The sequence below is a fragment of the Pongo abelii genome, chromosome 5 (assembly GCF_028885655.2).
Source record: "Pongo abelii isolate AG06213 chromosome 5, NHGRI_mPonAbe1-v2.0_pri, whole genome shotgun sequence".
Taxonomy (NCBI): domain Eukaryota; kingdom Metazoa; phylum Chordata; class Mammalia; order Primates; family Hominidae; genus Pongo; species Pongo abelii.
In genome coordinates, this window is record NC_071990.2 from 162,803,997 (window position 1) to 162,821,208 (window position 17,212).

At 35.8% G+C, this 17,212-nt stretch overlaps 1 protein-coding gene across 1 annotated transcript in view; it reads left to right on the plus strand.

The window, feature by feature from the left end:
• The window catches only part of LOC112133829 (plasminogen-like protein B), a 133,042-nt gene extending 116,033 nt beyond the window's left edge, over positions 1-17,009 (plus strand). The window contains exon 4 of the mRNA XM_063725301.1: positions 16,913-17,009. Within this exon, the coding sequence (XP_063581371.1) occupies positions 16,913-17,009 (97 nt within the window). The remainder of the gene's footprint in view (positions 1-16,912) is intronic.
• The last annotated feature ends 203 nt before the right edge of the window (positions 17,010-17,212 follow it).

Below are 17,212 nucleotides of genomic sequence, written 5' to 3' on the forward strand. Positions count from 1 at the left end.
GGAAGCCACCAAGGACCTATAGGCATTCTGCTACTCTGGCCCCATGGAGAAGAACAGAATCAATTCTGCCGCAGATGGTAAAAACCAAGGAATAGCCAACAAATGTTTGAACTAAACAGCAGAATAAAAGAAAAATGAAAACCATCACATGGAAGAATTTACACAAAAAATTATTAAAAACAGAAATTGACATTAAGATACATGTATTTAATATTCTCAGAAATATGCTTAGGTATATAAGAAAATGTCATGGGCAAATAAATTACACAAGAAAGGAAAGCAGGGCTGAGGAATTGCGAGACAAAGTTAAGATGTATACAAGCTGTCAACATACATTTGATGAGGATTTTTGCAGGAGAAAACAGGAGAAACGGACTTCAAATAATGGAGTTAATAATACAATATTTTGATAAAGTGCAAACTTACATTTTTTTCATGTATGCCTTTTGTGAGCTATCTAAAAATTCTTGGCCTAATCCAGAGAAGTGAAAATTTAAGGTTAAGACCATATATGTGTGGGTCTATTTATGACTTTATTCTGTTTGTTTCTCTGTATTCTGTCTGTTGCTCTGTTCCTGTGCCAATACTAAAGTGCCATGATTACAACAGAAAACTATTTTTATGTTTATGATGCTGATTATTTCTCCACATTCTTCCACATGATTCTTGGCTCTTTGTATTTCCTTTTTGGGTATTTTTTAAAAAGATTTTATCCATATTATTTTGAATAATTCATGTTTTTCTTCTTAATATGTAAGAACATTATCCTTTTCTCTATATTCTTATGTTTGTAATTGCATTTAATTTTGTTTCTGGTCTTTTATTGTTAATTTTAAAGGTTTAGAAACATTATCTGCATTTTCTTTTGTGATTCTTTTTCTCATAACTGCAATGCTTAGATAGTTCCAGAAATCACAAACTTGATCATTTTGCATCTACATTTTTCTTGATAAATATTTCTAGTAAAATACTTTCAATTTTTAAAATTTTGACTAAAACTTAAAAATAGAGAAAGAGACATAACAAATTTTTTTAAAAATCTTAATATTGTTTGCATATGCCTTCAGATGTGACCATCAAAGATTTTTCCTGAGAGTTTTTTCCAAAGTGAGCTATAAAGTGATTTACTTTTCCCTTGGATCCCAGTGGTATGGAATTGTTATCCCATAGGTGGCAATAGTTTTTTCTCACCACATGGAAAAAAAAACTCCATATACGAAGGGTGCAGATGGCAGCTCTGACTTTCATAGTCCTGTAACCCTGACTGCAAATTACAGCTTGTAATGAGTCACATACAGATTGTGAAAGGAAAATATCCTAGGCCCTTTCATGCTGGGAACTGCTCAGAGCAAATCTGTCTCCCATTCTATTCAAAGTTATTCCTATGCTCACTGAGATAGATGCATATCTGATTGCCTCCTTTGGAAAGGCTAATCAGAAACTCAAAAGAATGCAACTGCTCATTGTATCTCACCTACCTGTGACCTGGAAGCCCCCTTCCCCGCTTCCAGTCTTCCAGCCTTTGCTTTAAGTTGTCCCGCCTTTCCAGACTGAACTTCTTACATACATTGATTGATGTCTTGTGTCTCCCTAAAATGTATAAAACTAAGCTGTTCCCGACCACCTTGGCACATGTCGTCAGGACTTCCTGAAGCTGTGTCACAGGCGTGCATCCTTGACCTTGGCAGAATAAACTTGCTAAATTAACTGAGACCTGTCTCAGATTTTGGGGGTTCACATTTTGGTAACCACAGGGGGATTCTGAGTGAAGATGCCCGGGCCTGTGACAAATCTCCTATGGGTGCTTGGTACCCGCATCAGCTAACTTTATGGCTCAAACCAATAGGACAATTTGCTGAGGTCTGTGAGCACCTCCTCCAGCGAATCCCTGACCTTTCAAAATTTGGTCAAGATCTAAAGTTTATTTTGCTGTACAACTTCTTTTTTTTTTTTTTTTTTTTTTTTTTTTTTTTAGTTTTACTTGCTTCCTAACAAGGAAGACATGTCTTCCTACTTTCATGACGATGGAAGGCAGGTAACCCCTTTGTGGAGTTTGAGCTCACTGCCAACAGGGAAGAGGAGTTTTATTTTTCCCTGCTGCTAGGATGGGAGAGTGAAGTCTACAGCCTGAGACCCATCACAAGGTAAGAAACTGGTTTGGGATTCTGTCTTGCAAATTCTTTTTAAACAACTAAGGTTAGCATTAACAAGCAGCTGGTGTTAATTTCTGCTTACACTTAGAGCACTCAGAAATCATATAATTTGTGTGATCATTGTTAGTTTTCCTTAACTGTTTTGTTGTTTGTTTCTTAACTGTCTTGTTGGGTTTGTGTGTGTGTGTGTGTTTCCGTGCTTTCCCTTATCAGATTTGACCAACTCCAAACCTTCTAGCTGATTAATGAGGAATGTTCCACTCCAAAGAAATAAGAGCACCTTGCTCCCCTCAGCCTTTCCTGGCATTCTCAGGAGACTGAGAATCACCTGAGGGTGTCTGGGAGAAACACTCCCTAAGACTTGCAGTGGCTCTAAATAGGTTCCCCCTCAGAAGAACATACTTGGGGTTTAATCTCAACCAGCAGGTACATATAAGGAGCTGACCCCTCCCGAACCTTGAGGCCCTGACACACTGCCAGGTAGCTGAGACATGGGTGGACAGAACAGGTTCAGGGGGTCATGACTCTGAAGAGCTAGGTCTACGAGCAGCACATTTTGGGACTGACATACATCCCAACTTGGTCAGATCCAAAGAGTAACTAAATTATGGGGAACAAGGGCTTTGAAGTGGGAGGAAAATGGCCAGCAAAAGGGAAAAAGAAAAAGAGAAAAGATTTTTAATTTTGACTACTAAAGGGGCTTTATTTACACAACAAGGCCACATTTTTGCCAGTCAAACCAAACTGAAAGAGGAATGGCTGTACTACTGAAAGAGCAGCATTTTCTCCTAGCTGACATACAGTAATGAGATTTTAAAATATTTTTTAAAGAAGTTTAATGATTAAAAGTCAGCTTAATTAGAAGGATAACATCCAAGATGTGCGTGTGTATGTGTGTATGTGTGCACGTGTGCATATTTGTATTTAAAAGGCCTTCATTGTTCTGGGTTTTTTTGTTTGTTTTTCTCTCCTAAGACCTTGTCTTTTTTTGAGCAAAAGTTTTTTTTCTTTCTTATCGGTTGACTGAATGCTCTTTTCAGCTGATATATTGACTAAAATAGTTATTACAACAGAAGCTACGCTTGGGTTTTTAAGGGAGAACGTAGTTTAGACACTCAGAAATGTCTTTGTTTTAAAAAAGTTTTTTAAGTACAGTAAAAGCTTCTCCCACTAGTACCACCAGACTTTTCCTCTCTGTACCTTGTAATGGAAATTTTGCTATTAATTTTCAACTGAGTTGTCTCCTTTAATATGCAAATTTAAGCCTATGTAGCTATCAACTGCCTCGGGTTGTAAAAGAGGTTATCAAGGATCTAAAAGTCTAAGATAGGAAAAAAAAAGGTCTTATTGAATCTATAAGATGTGCTTCCATCGACATGCCCAATACATCTATGTATTTATGTATTGTGTATACAATGTTTCACTACTGAAAAATATATAAAGGGCTCTAATTAATTGGCTTAAAGAAAAATGAAAGCGTTTAAATAAAATATCAGGAAAAAAGAGAAGACTAGTCAAATGCTTTTTCAAGTTTATAGAACTTAAGTAAAAGCTTTAATAAATAATGCCAGGTGTAAAATTATTAGTAAAGTAATATCAGAAATGTCTGAGGAATTGCCAGCATACATTTTTTTGGCATTTATTAATCAGGCAATTTCATGCTTATCCCTGCCAAATAGTATAAGTTGTCAAAATTTGGCACAAGGGTTACAAAACTATAAACCCAGCCCAAAACAAAGTGATCTTTGCTTGTGTAATTTTTAATAAATAAGACATTGATATTGGTTTAATGAACATCTGCATCTTAAATTTAGTAAGATTACCATAATTTCTAATCTTGTGGCTTTAGGGAGTCTAGTCCACAGGCAGGAAGGAGGTTTGTTTTGGGAAAGAATTGTTACTGTCTTTGTTTCAAAGCTAAACTGTAAACTAAGTTCATCCCAAAGTCCAGGAATGAAGGACAGCTTGGAGGCTAGAAGCAAGATGGAGTCAGTTAGGTCATATCATTTTCACTGCCTCAGTTATATTTTTGCAATGGTAATCTATAACTTTAAATCATAACTGTTACAGTTTTCATAAATAATCTAGGTAAACAATTAAAATAATTAGGTAAATGTAATGAGATAAATACTTGTAGACAAATGTCATAATTTAGAATCTAAAGTTACATTAAATTAAATAATAGATATTTCATTATTTGGGTGTTTTCCAATCTATATTGTAGGAGAATATTCTCGCAAAAAAAAAAAAAGTGTGTCCTTTTTTAAAAAAAAAAAATAGGTGAACAAGTTTTATCTAATTCAAAGCTTATTTAAAGGTTATGTATAAAACGAGGTAAAAGGAACCAGGAAATAAAAAAGAGATGTAAAGAAAGTTATAAAAATAAAGAGATTTTATGTGTGCATGGTAAGAAAGCTTAAAGAGAAACAATTTCATATGAGAAAGAATCTTATATGGCAGATTTATTCTTAGATAAAATGACTGGTTGTTTCAGAAGGAGGAATACTCAGGACAAACCAAAAGGTCCCAAGCATGTCATGAACAGTTGGTGTAAGTCACAATAAGAGGATTTATTTTAAGGAAAAAACAAAAACTTGTATATGATGAATTTGTCGTATTATGATTAAGTTTTGATTTGCTTAGGAAAAAAACAGAGATAATTTTTTGAATTAAGGTTATTACATCCGTATATCTTCCTGTATGTGCTTTTAAAGTTTTTGTGACATTGAGTTACAGGGCTTTGACTCCTGGGTCTAAAAAGGACTCCAAGTCCTGCTAAATCCTAAACACTGACAGCAATTAAAGCCTCATCTTCAGGCCCTGTAGAAGATGCCAATCAAAATAAACTGCATTCCTGAGACACAGGGCCAGAAATGAAAGCCATTCAATTTCTCAAGGCCCAGGGACTATCACAGAAGAGGTGGGCACGTAAGATTGTAAGGGTCGATTTTGAAAGATAAAATAAGTTCAGTTTCTGCATAAATTAATCATTAATGTCAAAGACACACTGATGCAAGACCAGCATATGGACCACTGTGTCAGATTAGCAAGGTTTTCTTGAAGCATTAACCAACTCCTTAATAAAGGTTATAAAAGTTATAAAAGGCTTATGGAACTTATATTTTATGATCAAGATTAAATTTTATAGATTGGTTGCAAAATTTGGGAAAACATTTAATTGGCTTCATGATATTTTTATTAGGACTTCTTATTTGGAAAATTAAGTCTCCTCTCTCTAAGAATGAAGGTTTTCACTTTTTTGAAATGCTTGAGTTACCACTTTGGTTACATGAATGACTTCACAATGGCCTGTAATCCTATTTTGTGATATCAAGTGTTTTAAACCTTTTATATTTGACAAGCTTTCCAAAGTCAAACTACAAATTATGTCTTTTTCTGACCTAATTAATCCTTTAAGATATTAGTTTCCCTAAAGTCCAAAAATGACATAAGTTTGCTTATTTGGTAAAAAAATTATGCCAGAAGAATTGTCAAATATTAAATGGTGCTTTATTTTCTTTGGGCTATATTTGTATAAATATGTTATTGGTATGTGTTCCAAAATTATGGAAAACTCCTGTTATTTTGATATGACTTAGTGTACATTATTAGCAATAATTGTTATGTTAAAGTTATTGTGTGCCACAGTGATAATACATTTCTTTTTCAATTGCGTCTTTGACTATGGGTGCCCTAAAACCTTTTTTCATCCATGGACAATTGTCTTGTTTTGGTCCTCTTTAGAAGTTGGTTTTATAATCAGCTATAAAACTTCAACAGGTGCTCTTGAATGCAAGATTCTGATAACTTCAAAGATTGTAACATCGGAATAGAGAAAAAAATGTTCAGGACTCACGGAGAGTTAAAATGTTAATGAGTATCAAGCAGAACTGCATGGACTGAACTATTCTTTCTAACTGTTTGCTTAAAATGTTTGCCGATTCTTTGTTTTGTTTTTCAGAGTCTTACAACTTTTCTTTTGAGCTATTGACAACTTTAAAAAATTTAGTATACTCCCATGAGCAAAATTTGGAGCATATTTGTTTCTATCTGGTTTCTCCAGAATTTGGAACTATTTGTGAGTATTCTTAACTTATGGTAATGTAGTTATTTGCATAAGTGCAATAAGAAACTGTTTTCAGGCCAGGAGTGGTGACTAATGCCTGTAATCCCAGCACTTTGGGTAGCCAAGGCAGGTGGGTCACCTGAGGTCAGGAATTTGAGAACAGCCTGGCCAACATGGTGAAACCCTGTCTCTACTAAAATACCAAAATTAGCTGGGTGTTGTGGTGGGCACCTGTAATCCCAGCTACTTGGGAGGCTGAGGCAGGATAATTGCTTGAACACAGGAAGTGGAGGTTGCAGTGAGATGAGATCGTGCCATTGCACTCCAGCCTGGGTGACAGGAGTGAAACTGCATCTCAAAAAAGAAAAAAAAAAAAAGAATCTGTTTTCATTTGTAACAGGACACAATTGGAGAAACTGGTTATTTGACCAAGACTTTAACTGGAATGGTGTGCTCTCCTTTAAGGAATCAAACTCGAGTTATGGAGCCAATAAAGCCCTTGGAAAAACTGGCCTCATATTCTGTGTATGCAGTCCCTGTACAGGATTCCTGACCTGTGCTAAGTAAAGAATGCCACTTTCTGACAAGCCCAGAAGCCCCAGGAACCTCAAGAGGAGAGGAAATATACCCAACTCACAGATATTTGATGGCACAAAACCATGGCTGGGCTCGCTTTTAAAAAGTCTTATCTGAGATTCCTTCTATGGAACAAAGTTCCATTAAAGCCAATTTAAAAGTCTATGTAAAAATAATTATTCTTGCTGCAATGCATACAAATAATTAAGCCAAGTATAATAAAGAAAACCATTTTCGATTTGCCTTTAGCAAAATGGGAACCTGGAGAAAGAAAAATTATGTTTCAAAAACTATAGTACCCCTGTTGTTAGGATCTAATCTTGCTTAATGTTTTTCCAAGTCTTCAGAATAATGTTTTCTTTTATTTCCTTCTTTTTTTCCATTTTTCCTAATTGAGAGTCACTGAAAACTAAGTTGTGCTTTCTTAAAACCCTGTAAACTCAAACCAGACAACCTAAACTTCAGAAGAAAATAACAGCAACCTATTTACATACATAAGCCACTTTCATACCTGCCTACTGATGTATAGATTTCAGAGTAATGTGGCCTATATCAGTTTTCCAGGATTGCTCTTTTGTTTGTTGTTGTTTTCTCCTCTCCTCTCCCTAATTTCTCTTCATAGGATGTGAGACTTCACAACCTGCTAAAAATGAGCTTTTGGGACCTACCCATCTAGGAATAAACCATCCTAACCATAAGAGATCAGGTGAAACCTGAGATCAGAGGCTCATTTTCTTCTAAAATGCTTTCTCCAAAAGATTAAGAAGAAAAGGGGGAAAATGTGGAAGGAAAATACCTTGGGCCCTTTCAAGCTGGGAACTGCTCAGGGCAAATCTGCCTCCCATTCTATTCAAAGTCATCCCTCTGCTCACTGAGATAGAAGTATATCTGATTGCCTCCTTTGGAAAGGCTAATCAGAAACTCAAAGGAATGCAACTGTTTGTTGTCTGTCACCTATCTGTGACCTGGAAGCCCCCTCCCCACTTCCAGTCATCCTGCCTTTGCTTCAAGTTGTCCTGCCTCTCCAGACCAAACCGATGTACTTATTACATGTATTGATTGATGTCTCATGTCTCTCTAAAATGTATAAAACTAAGTTTTGCCATGACCACCTTGGTCACATGTTGTCAGGGCTTTCTGAGGCTGTGTCATGGGCCCACGTCCTCGACCTTGGCAAAATACGCTTTCTAAATTAACTGATAATGTGTCTCAGATTTTTGGGGTTCACGTATCCAGAAGTATATCTATAAAAAATTATTTATGTTTTCTTCAAAATTACAATATCCACTGTATAGAGCACCATAGACATAAGTAACTCCATTTTAGAAAAAGACCTCATCTTATATTTCAAACGGCATCACATCAGTGAGACCAGATGTTTGTCTAATCAATAGAGTCTATACCCAACAAGACTGAGGCGTAAGACAGCCCTCACCAGAGGATGCAAGGATGGTACAAAGAACAGGACTTCATCAGTTCAACACAGTCATCTCATTAGACACTGTCCTGCTGTCACTCTTGGGCAGCACCCAGCATCTGCTGCTAAAGGCTCTGCCCAAATCAAGAACTCTCCCTTGCAAGACTTTGACAAGTGCCTAGATTAGTCCAAGACACTCTCCTTGTCCGTGTTGCTATCCTTGGACTGGTTCATTAACATCTTTCCCTATACTACACAGTTTTCTCTCAATGTTAAATGTTACTGTGATGTGGAAATTTTAATCTATCATATGCATGTATTAATTATACTACTATGTATGGTTTGCCATATTGACTAACTTGTAGATCAGCTTGAGCCTGTGTGTCCTTGGTTGTGACTGCCAAGTGAAGAGATAATGCTCAGGAGAGTTGCCTCCTTGGGAACTCCCTGTAGCTTGTGGCTTTTATGAATAAATAAGCATCAATAAAAGCCTGACCTTAATGTTGTACCTGAGCGAGTTAGAGAAAATGCCACACTTTGAGACAAATTAAAGAGTCCGTTTATTTAGCCGGCGGCCAAGAGATGGCTAACGCTCAAAAGTTCTCTCGGCCCCGAAGAAGGGGCTAGATTTTCTTTTATACTTTGGTTTAGAAAGGGGAGGGGGGGTCTAGTTAAAACAATTTTACAGAAGTAAAGTAGGCAAAAAAGTTAAAAGGATAAATGGTCACAGGAAAGTAAACAGTTCCAGGTGCAGGGGCTTTAAGACTATTACAAGGTGATAGACGCTGGGCTTTGGGCATTATCAATCGGACGAATTCCTGGGAACTGTGGATATTGCTTGCCACAGTATCTTATCAGTTAATTTCATTTTTGGATGTGCTGGGAGTCAGCTTGCACAAGTTAAGTCCTTGAGGAAGGGGCTGCCAGTGAAAAAGCCAAGATGGAGTCTGTCTGGCTCTCTTAGCTAAGGGAGAGTCAATTCAGGTGGAAACAAGGCTAGGTAGATTAAAGGAAAGGGAGAGTCTAAGAACAGGGTTAGTGAAAAACAAGGTTGGGCATTACATTATAAAAAGATACAAACATGCCTGGATCTGATTATGTCTGACCTTGTACATCTCATGACATCCGCAGTCAATGAACGTGTCTATTTTAGTCTCTGAATAGGCCTGGAAAGGAAAGGTATACACAAATACTTGATAAGTGGAAAAAATAAATGTCTGCAATTTAGGTACATACCAATACCTTCCTTCTGTTTATTAATTGTTTAAGTTTTGCTTTTGTTGTATGCAACTAAATCATGCTTATGGTATGCCTGTCTTCTGTTTTTTGCAATTATTTGGCATAAATACAATGGTTTTATTTTTGTTTTGTTTGTTTTAGTCTACCATTCCTCAGATAATGAGAGCGCTATCTAAACATGCAATCTTTCAGAAGACAAAGTTGTGTATTATCCACGTCTGCAGCCTTTGAACTTCAGAGAGATGGTTACTTTCTGGCATCTGATAGATCTCTCCATTGTGATTCTACTGAAATAAATCACTTCTGTCTTTAATCATGATTCTGTATCTGAACCATTGGAGTCTACAACAAATAGTAATTTCCACATGTGTTGTTTTCAAGGATTTTCTTTGCTCTGCCCCACTTCAGCAAGTACTTTGTTATTTATGGACCATATTTTCTAAAATATAAAGCCATATAATTTTATCCACTTCTCCCTTGTCCCCTTTCTTGCCTTTTGGTTTCCTGATAATTTTAAACCATAAATTGTTGTTAAGAGAGGTTTACTAGGAGGGTGAAGACACATGAGCAGAATGCTCACTAAGTAGAAGGAAAGTCAGAACCTTCCCCAGGGTTCTCAGTGGCAAGGTATGGCGAAGGGATTAAGCTAAGATGGACCAATGTCAGGAAGTTCCAATTATACTGTATTTCAGTGAGGACAGAAGACCTCTCACTTGTCAGCAGTCATTTCTGGCTGCTTTTTCCCAACTTCCTATAATACAAAATGTTCCAGGCATGCCATGAAAAACAGAGAGAAAACAACTCCATGTGGAAGTTTTCCAAACATTTGGGGCCTAATGACTAAGACATTATGAGAGAGGTGAGAGACCTGGGTCAAGAAAAGAAAAAGAAACAAGATTCCCAAAAAAAGAAAGCATCTAGGGTGGAAAATCATGGGATAAAACCACACTGTTGTGTGAGCCACGGGAGGCTGTCTGCTGGTCTCTGAGGGCCACACATATTTTGGGGCAGAGGGGAAGGGGAGTATCTTTATTTACAATTCCTTCTAAATTTTCTAAAACTAAATCTATTGATGTAATATGTTCTGTTCTACCCTTGTTTTTAATGTAAAAATAATTTGAGGATTTTGAAGGAAATGTGATCTATAACCTTATTCACAGTCCAGGAAATGGCAAGATACTTCTTTGAAATGATTAAATATTTCTCATAATTAAATGCTTTAAAAATCAAACTCCATGGAATCAAAGCTCTTGTATTAAATCATAAAACATCACAATGATAGTTAACTTCTCTGTGTTCAAAAGAGTAATTTGTTAGTAGTTCCATAAATAAAATGATCACACACCACTCTTTACATAGTTTTAATTGTAATATTATTTTGTCTTTTGAATTCCCACAATAACTTACAGAATTGATTGCTTCCTGAAAGGCAAGAGTTTATGTAACAGAACCATTTTTATTCTAACATGTACATTTCAAAGGTGAATCAAGAAACAAAATTGTTTTATTTCTATTATTGTTACTATATTTTTAAAGCTTTTTAAACTTCATTTGGAAATTCTGTATTTCTGATAGGCAGAAAACAATCTGATGTACAATGTCCTTTTCACTAGACTACATTTTTTTATTTTTTTAGTCTTGATTTTTAAGAATTTAAGGACAAAGATCCTACTCCTTCCTCAGAGTTGGCCCTAACTCTACCCCTTTCTTTCATGAAAGATGCATGAAAAGTAGATTTTATACTCTTTACTTCCACTCTTAACTCAACGTTCAGAAAACCAAAATTCCTTGAATGACTACAGGATTGCATTAAACATGTACCTACCCTGTCTAATGTGTTAATAAATGATACCAATAAATTGCTATAGAGGTTATCAGAGTGGTCATTAGATCCCTCACTCCTCAATCCACTGATACCTGACTTTCACTCCGCCCACTGCATATGAGATCATGTATTGATCTTAAATATTTTACAATTATAATCTAGTGATATCTTCTTAATCTTCTACTTTTGTGGTTTGCTATAGCACTTGACAAGTAGTAACAATAAGGTTTAGCATTAAGAGAAGTAGCATTGATTAAAATTTTTATCTCTTTAAAATTCTCTCATGAAAAAGATCGCTGTAATAGTAAGACTTAGTTTTCCAGAATTAAACCAGGTTTTTCACACCTCCATCATTTCTGCCTCATGTGTCCTGTGGCCACTTTATCCTCTGATTGTTCAGGATGTGGCTCCTGCTCATGATTTTCACTCTGGAATGTGAATTCCCATATTTGGTTATTCTTTTTTAGTGTCTGTGCTGTTCTATTTACTTGCATGCTGTGGACACAAATGTCCCCATGTCTTTCCGGCCAATCTCATTGGGTGACTTAAAGATTCATCTTAAATGACTCCTAGACCTACATCTCTTGTCATAGGTTCTTTCTTTTGTATAGTCTAAATATGTATTTCTAACTGTCTGTAATTTGTTTCATCCTGAAGGGGTTTACAGTTATTTCAATATTGAATCAAATATTAAAGGTATTTCTTCTACATGTACAAATGTATAATGCATTCCATTCTGTGGATTTGAGAAGGTTAATTAAACTTCTTCCCCTGGTTTTCTCATCACCAGTTGTTTAATTTAAGAAAACATAAAAATCTTCATACTCTGGCCTTTTTTTTTGAGATGGAGTCTCCCACTGTCACCCAGGCTAGAGTGTAGTGTCACGATCTCGGCTTACTGCAACCTCCACCTCCCAGGTTCAAGTGATTCTCCTGCCTCAGCCTCCCGAGCAGCTGGGATTACAGGTGCCCACCACCACACTCAGCTAATTTTTTGTATTTTTAGTAGAGACGGGGTTTCACCATGTTGTCCAGGCTGGTCTCAAACTCCTGACCTCATGATTCACCCGCCTTGGCCTCCCAAAGTGCTGGAATTACAAGCTCTGGCCATTCTTAAAGGTCCATTCACTTATAGCTCCCTCAGACTCAATTTTCCCCAGTCTTCCCTTCCTTTTTGTTTCTGGTCTGTCTCCTAGAACAGTAGGCAGGATGGGGAAGAGTTATGAACAGATATAGAGGTGAACACTGAAGACATTTACATTTTTCTCCTGCCCAGGACTTTCAGTTTAATACCTTTTTGTTATACCTCATTTTAAATGGGAATATATAACACAACTAAAACAGAATCTTGATTAGAGATTCGAAGGCTTCCTTCATCTGGAATAGAGCTTTAATAGAAAAGTTTCTTGAATGACATGCTCCATTCTGCTGAATACACTTTTTTCTAGCTTAAAGGTAATAAGGAGTAAGAAAGCCACATAAGTACGATGTGGAGATATTGATAGGCTGTTCTCAATTTGTGGTAGTGGATACAGGGTAAATACCACAGGTTTTCTAGAAAACTACTGCTAAAAGTCAAAGAAACTTTAAAAAATAAAAATGGCTTTTTATTCCATCGGCCAAATGGGAAACACTCTGATATATTTATCGTTTGTTTATTTAAAAGCAGTATTTGTCAAATAAGTATTATATTTCAGGGATATAGAATATCTATAACTTACAGACAAGTACATTTTAGGGAAAAACTAATCAAATGCTTTATTAATAGGCTATTATTGAGAACTCTTGTACTGAAATTTAACCCCAACCCTCACCCCTTTAACTGCCTTTTCTATATTTGGGACACAAAGAAAAATCATAAGCCAGAAAGAATAACAGAGTACAAACTAGGAGTTTCCTCCTTAGGGTAGCAGATACACACGGAGGACTAAACATCACACGTTTAACTAGGAAGGAGCTGACTAGAAAATCACTCTTAGCTTAAACTCTGAAAACAAGAATTCCAGAGCAATCATTATAGTAGCAGGGCACACCAACAGGAATTTGTTTTGAAAACCATAAGAATGTTCTAGAAATAAAATAGTTTGTGTTCTCAGTTCAAATTATTGAAAAATAAAAATGAGAAATAAATTCAAGAGTTAAAAGAATATATCTAAAAAAGGATAGCATAAATGAATCATTAAAAAGGAAAGCTACATTTGAGGGCTTAAAGCTCTATTATGAGCAAAAAAAAAAAAAAAAGAACTGGGCTATAGAAAATTGAATCAATGATGTGGAGGAAATAGTAAGTCCACTCAGAATGCAGGTTAAAATGTGACCAATGCTGAGATAACAGAGAACAAAAAGAAAGAGAATAAAAAGTCCACATAAATACACTTGAGTTTCCTTAACAAGAAAGAAGCAGCAATGGTTTAGAAGCAATAATCAAAGAAATAATAGAAGAGTGTTTTTCTGAGATGAAGAAAAATCAGGAAATTTACATAATGGTAAATTCACATAAAACGGTCTTTTAAATCAGGTCTTTACATAATAAAGGACTATCTTGTACAAACGGAAAACAAAAATATTCAAAACTTCTGTTGCAGGATGTAGCTATAGCTATTGCTTCAAAATATACAGTCCCCAAATACCAGCAGCATACAACAATAAGAATTTTTTTCTCACAGACCTGCACATCCACCAGTAAAGCTCTGTGATCTCAGCTGGGTTCACTCAGATGTCTGGGAGTCAGCTGGATTTGGCAGGGTAGCTCTGCTTCACTCCACAGGCCTAGCCTTCTCAGGTGTGCTCCACATCTCATTCTGAGACCCAGGCTGAAGGGCAGCAGCCTCCTGGGACAGCCCTTCTCTTAATGATAGTGAAAACACAAAGGGCAGGTCAAAACAAGCAAGCATACAAGTCACTGCTTGCACCCCACTTCTTAACATTCTACCCACATGCCTGAGCTCCTTCAAGGACATTTTGTATACATATCAGCACTATCCAGTGAAGTCAATGAGAGCTGCCATTTCTCATACGAACTCTAGTTTAAAAAAAAAAATTGAGCCTTATTCATAACTAGAAGAGAATGCCTATGGTCTTTGCCAAAATTAAAAAAAAAACACTAATTCATGTATTCATATATGCATTAAACAACTCTATCAAGTTAATACTTGTAGTTAATATTATCCTATTTCTAAATAAAATGTAATGCATAAATAAAGTTATTTGCAAAGGAGATAGTTTGACCTTTGTCCTCACTGAACAAACAGGCAAATCTTAGTTCTGTTATTTATTTTTCCAATGTATTCTCTCTCCTTTTCCTCCACATTTATCTCTAAATATAAAAGTATGCAGTTTTACTTTAGAAAGATTTAGAATTATATCACCTCTATGACTCACCACTCATGTTTAGCAGAAGATACACAATTTTGGTTAAATCGCTCCCAAAGTAATAAGCCTAAAGTCTTCTTTTCTGGCTTTCAGGAAGCCTAGAGAGAGCTGACCTGCTAATGAAATGACATTTGTGTAACAATCCCTGGATCTCTTATGAGTGTTTCCAATAAATGAAATTCAATGGCATTACAAAACGAAAAGTGCTATCACAAGAAAGTATGTTGGGAATTCCAGATGGTGTGTGTGCGTGTGCATGTGTGTGTACTGCATTTGCATAGATAATTGTTGGAGTTTGATAGACAGTTTTACATCTTTTAAAAAGTAATAATGTACAGAAAGTACAAGTCAGAAGAGGAGATGAAGGAAAATAGACACTTAGACACTTTCCTGTACCGTTAGTAGACATTTCAAATGATGCAAACATTCTAGGGAAAAATATGACAATGCTTAGCGAACATTAGTATGAATTGTTTTTACCTGATAAGGAGTTTAAAAATTTTAAACTACATGCAGTTTAGAGAAGGTTGAATTTTACTGGCCCGATTAAAATGCATTATATCAAATGGGCAAAATTATTATATTCTAAAATAAGAATATTAATCCCAATAGCTCCAGTTACAATAGACACTATTTATATACATAACGCTATAGTAGGAATAAGTGTATGCAGGTAAAACAAATAACACTGGAAGCCAAGAAAGAGATTCTTTCATAGACTCTGAATTGGAAACAGTATTAAGGTAGAAAATAAGATTGTAGGCAACAGGGCTTGGACAGTAAATCAAGGTAATTTACTGACCTTGAATGTACAAAAGCACTTTGAACATGATACATTCTAGTCAGGGTCAAAATTCTCATTGATCTAAACTGCCTCACCTGTTCTGCTAGACAATTTGAAATAGTTACAAACACATTTTTACATATGCCAAGCTGATTACAGATGAGTGAAACCAAATTGGATGCTATTGCAAGAACATAGTCCCTTTTCAAAGATACAGCTGCTACTCAGAAACAGTGTTTTTTGTTGCCATAAAGGAGTAAAGACCCAGTGGGCTAGGTTTTGAGTTTTTCAAGAAAATATAGAAGAAACAATATTTGCCTTGAATTTCCTAATTTTTAAATGTATTTTATTTTACTTGGGAATTCAGGAATACAAACTCAATTTAGTAATATTACTCAGTATATGATGAACAACTCTAGTCAATTCTATAAGACCCAGTTCTTATTTATAAATTTCATATTTATATTTTATTAGATTTCATTTTAATACAATTTAAGTATTTCATTTTATTTTTCCCTTCATCATCTTCTGGGTACATACAGCTTTCTATTCCTTATGTACCTCTCTAATGTTTTGGATATATAGCTGTGGTGTATATTGTTGTAAAATACATGAATATTTACCAAATAGGCATGTACTTTTGTGTATTTTTTCAAATTTACTTTAAATGGTTATAAGCTATTAATAATCTTTAGCAAAGTCAACATTATATTTTTAATCTACATTAGTACACCTTTGAAGAATCCTATATGTCTTAACCACTTAATATTTCTACTGGTACTGTCATGGACTACCTTGTGTCCTCCCAAAAATATGTGTTGAAATTTTACCCTCCAGAACCTTTGAATGTGACTTTGTTTGGAAGTAGGGTTATTACAGACTTAATTAAATTAAGGCAAGATCATTAAGGTGGGCCCTAATCCAATATGTTTGATATCTTTTATAAAAGGAGGAAATTTGGGCACAAAGACAGAGGAGAACACCACAGGAAGAGAAAGGGAGAGATTGGGGTGACACATCTATAAGCCAAATGCCAAAGATTGCTGGCAAATCACCAAAGCTGGAAGAGAGGCATGGAACAGATTCTCCCTCACAGCCCTCAGAAGGAATCAACCTCACTGACACTTGATTTCAGACTTCATGGAATGGGTTCAAAGCAGCCAGAGTTGCTACCTTCCAACCCAAAAACAAAAATTAAGAAAACGAGTAAAGAAGAAGTAAAGCAATTGAAACAGAAAGAAAGAGAAAATTATGAGGGAGGAAAGGTAGGAGCATGAGAGAACAAGAGTTACTGCCATGTTGGTGTATTTTGTTCAGTACTTCATCGATGCCATGCCCGAACAACTGAAAGAGGTGGCAGTTCTGAGCTCCCTGGTCCATCAAGAGATTCAATGATCTTTAGCGTGTCTCACTTATTAATAAACATTTGTTTCTTTAAATAAAGAAAAATACTTATTTGATTTCCTGATTTCTCCTGCAGGTCATTTCAACATCAGAGTAAAAGGCAACAATGTGTGATAATGGCTGAAAACAGGAAGTCCTCCACAATCATGAGGATGAGATATCAGTTCATTTGAAAAGAAAGGTGAGTACATTTTCTTCTTCCTCCTTCTCCTCTCCTCCCCCTCCTCTCATTCCCCCTCCTCCTCTTTTACGTCTTTAATTTATGAGACAGGAGAAGGAAGGGACTATGGTGTAGTGAAATTGAATTCTGAGTTAGGACAGGATTTGATTACTAATTAGCCATGTCAACTTTAGTATATTATTTCACCTCTTGGGT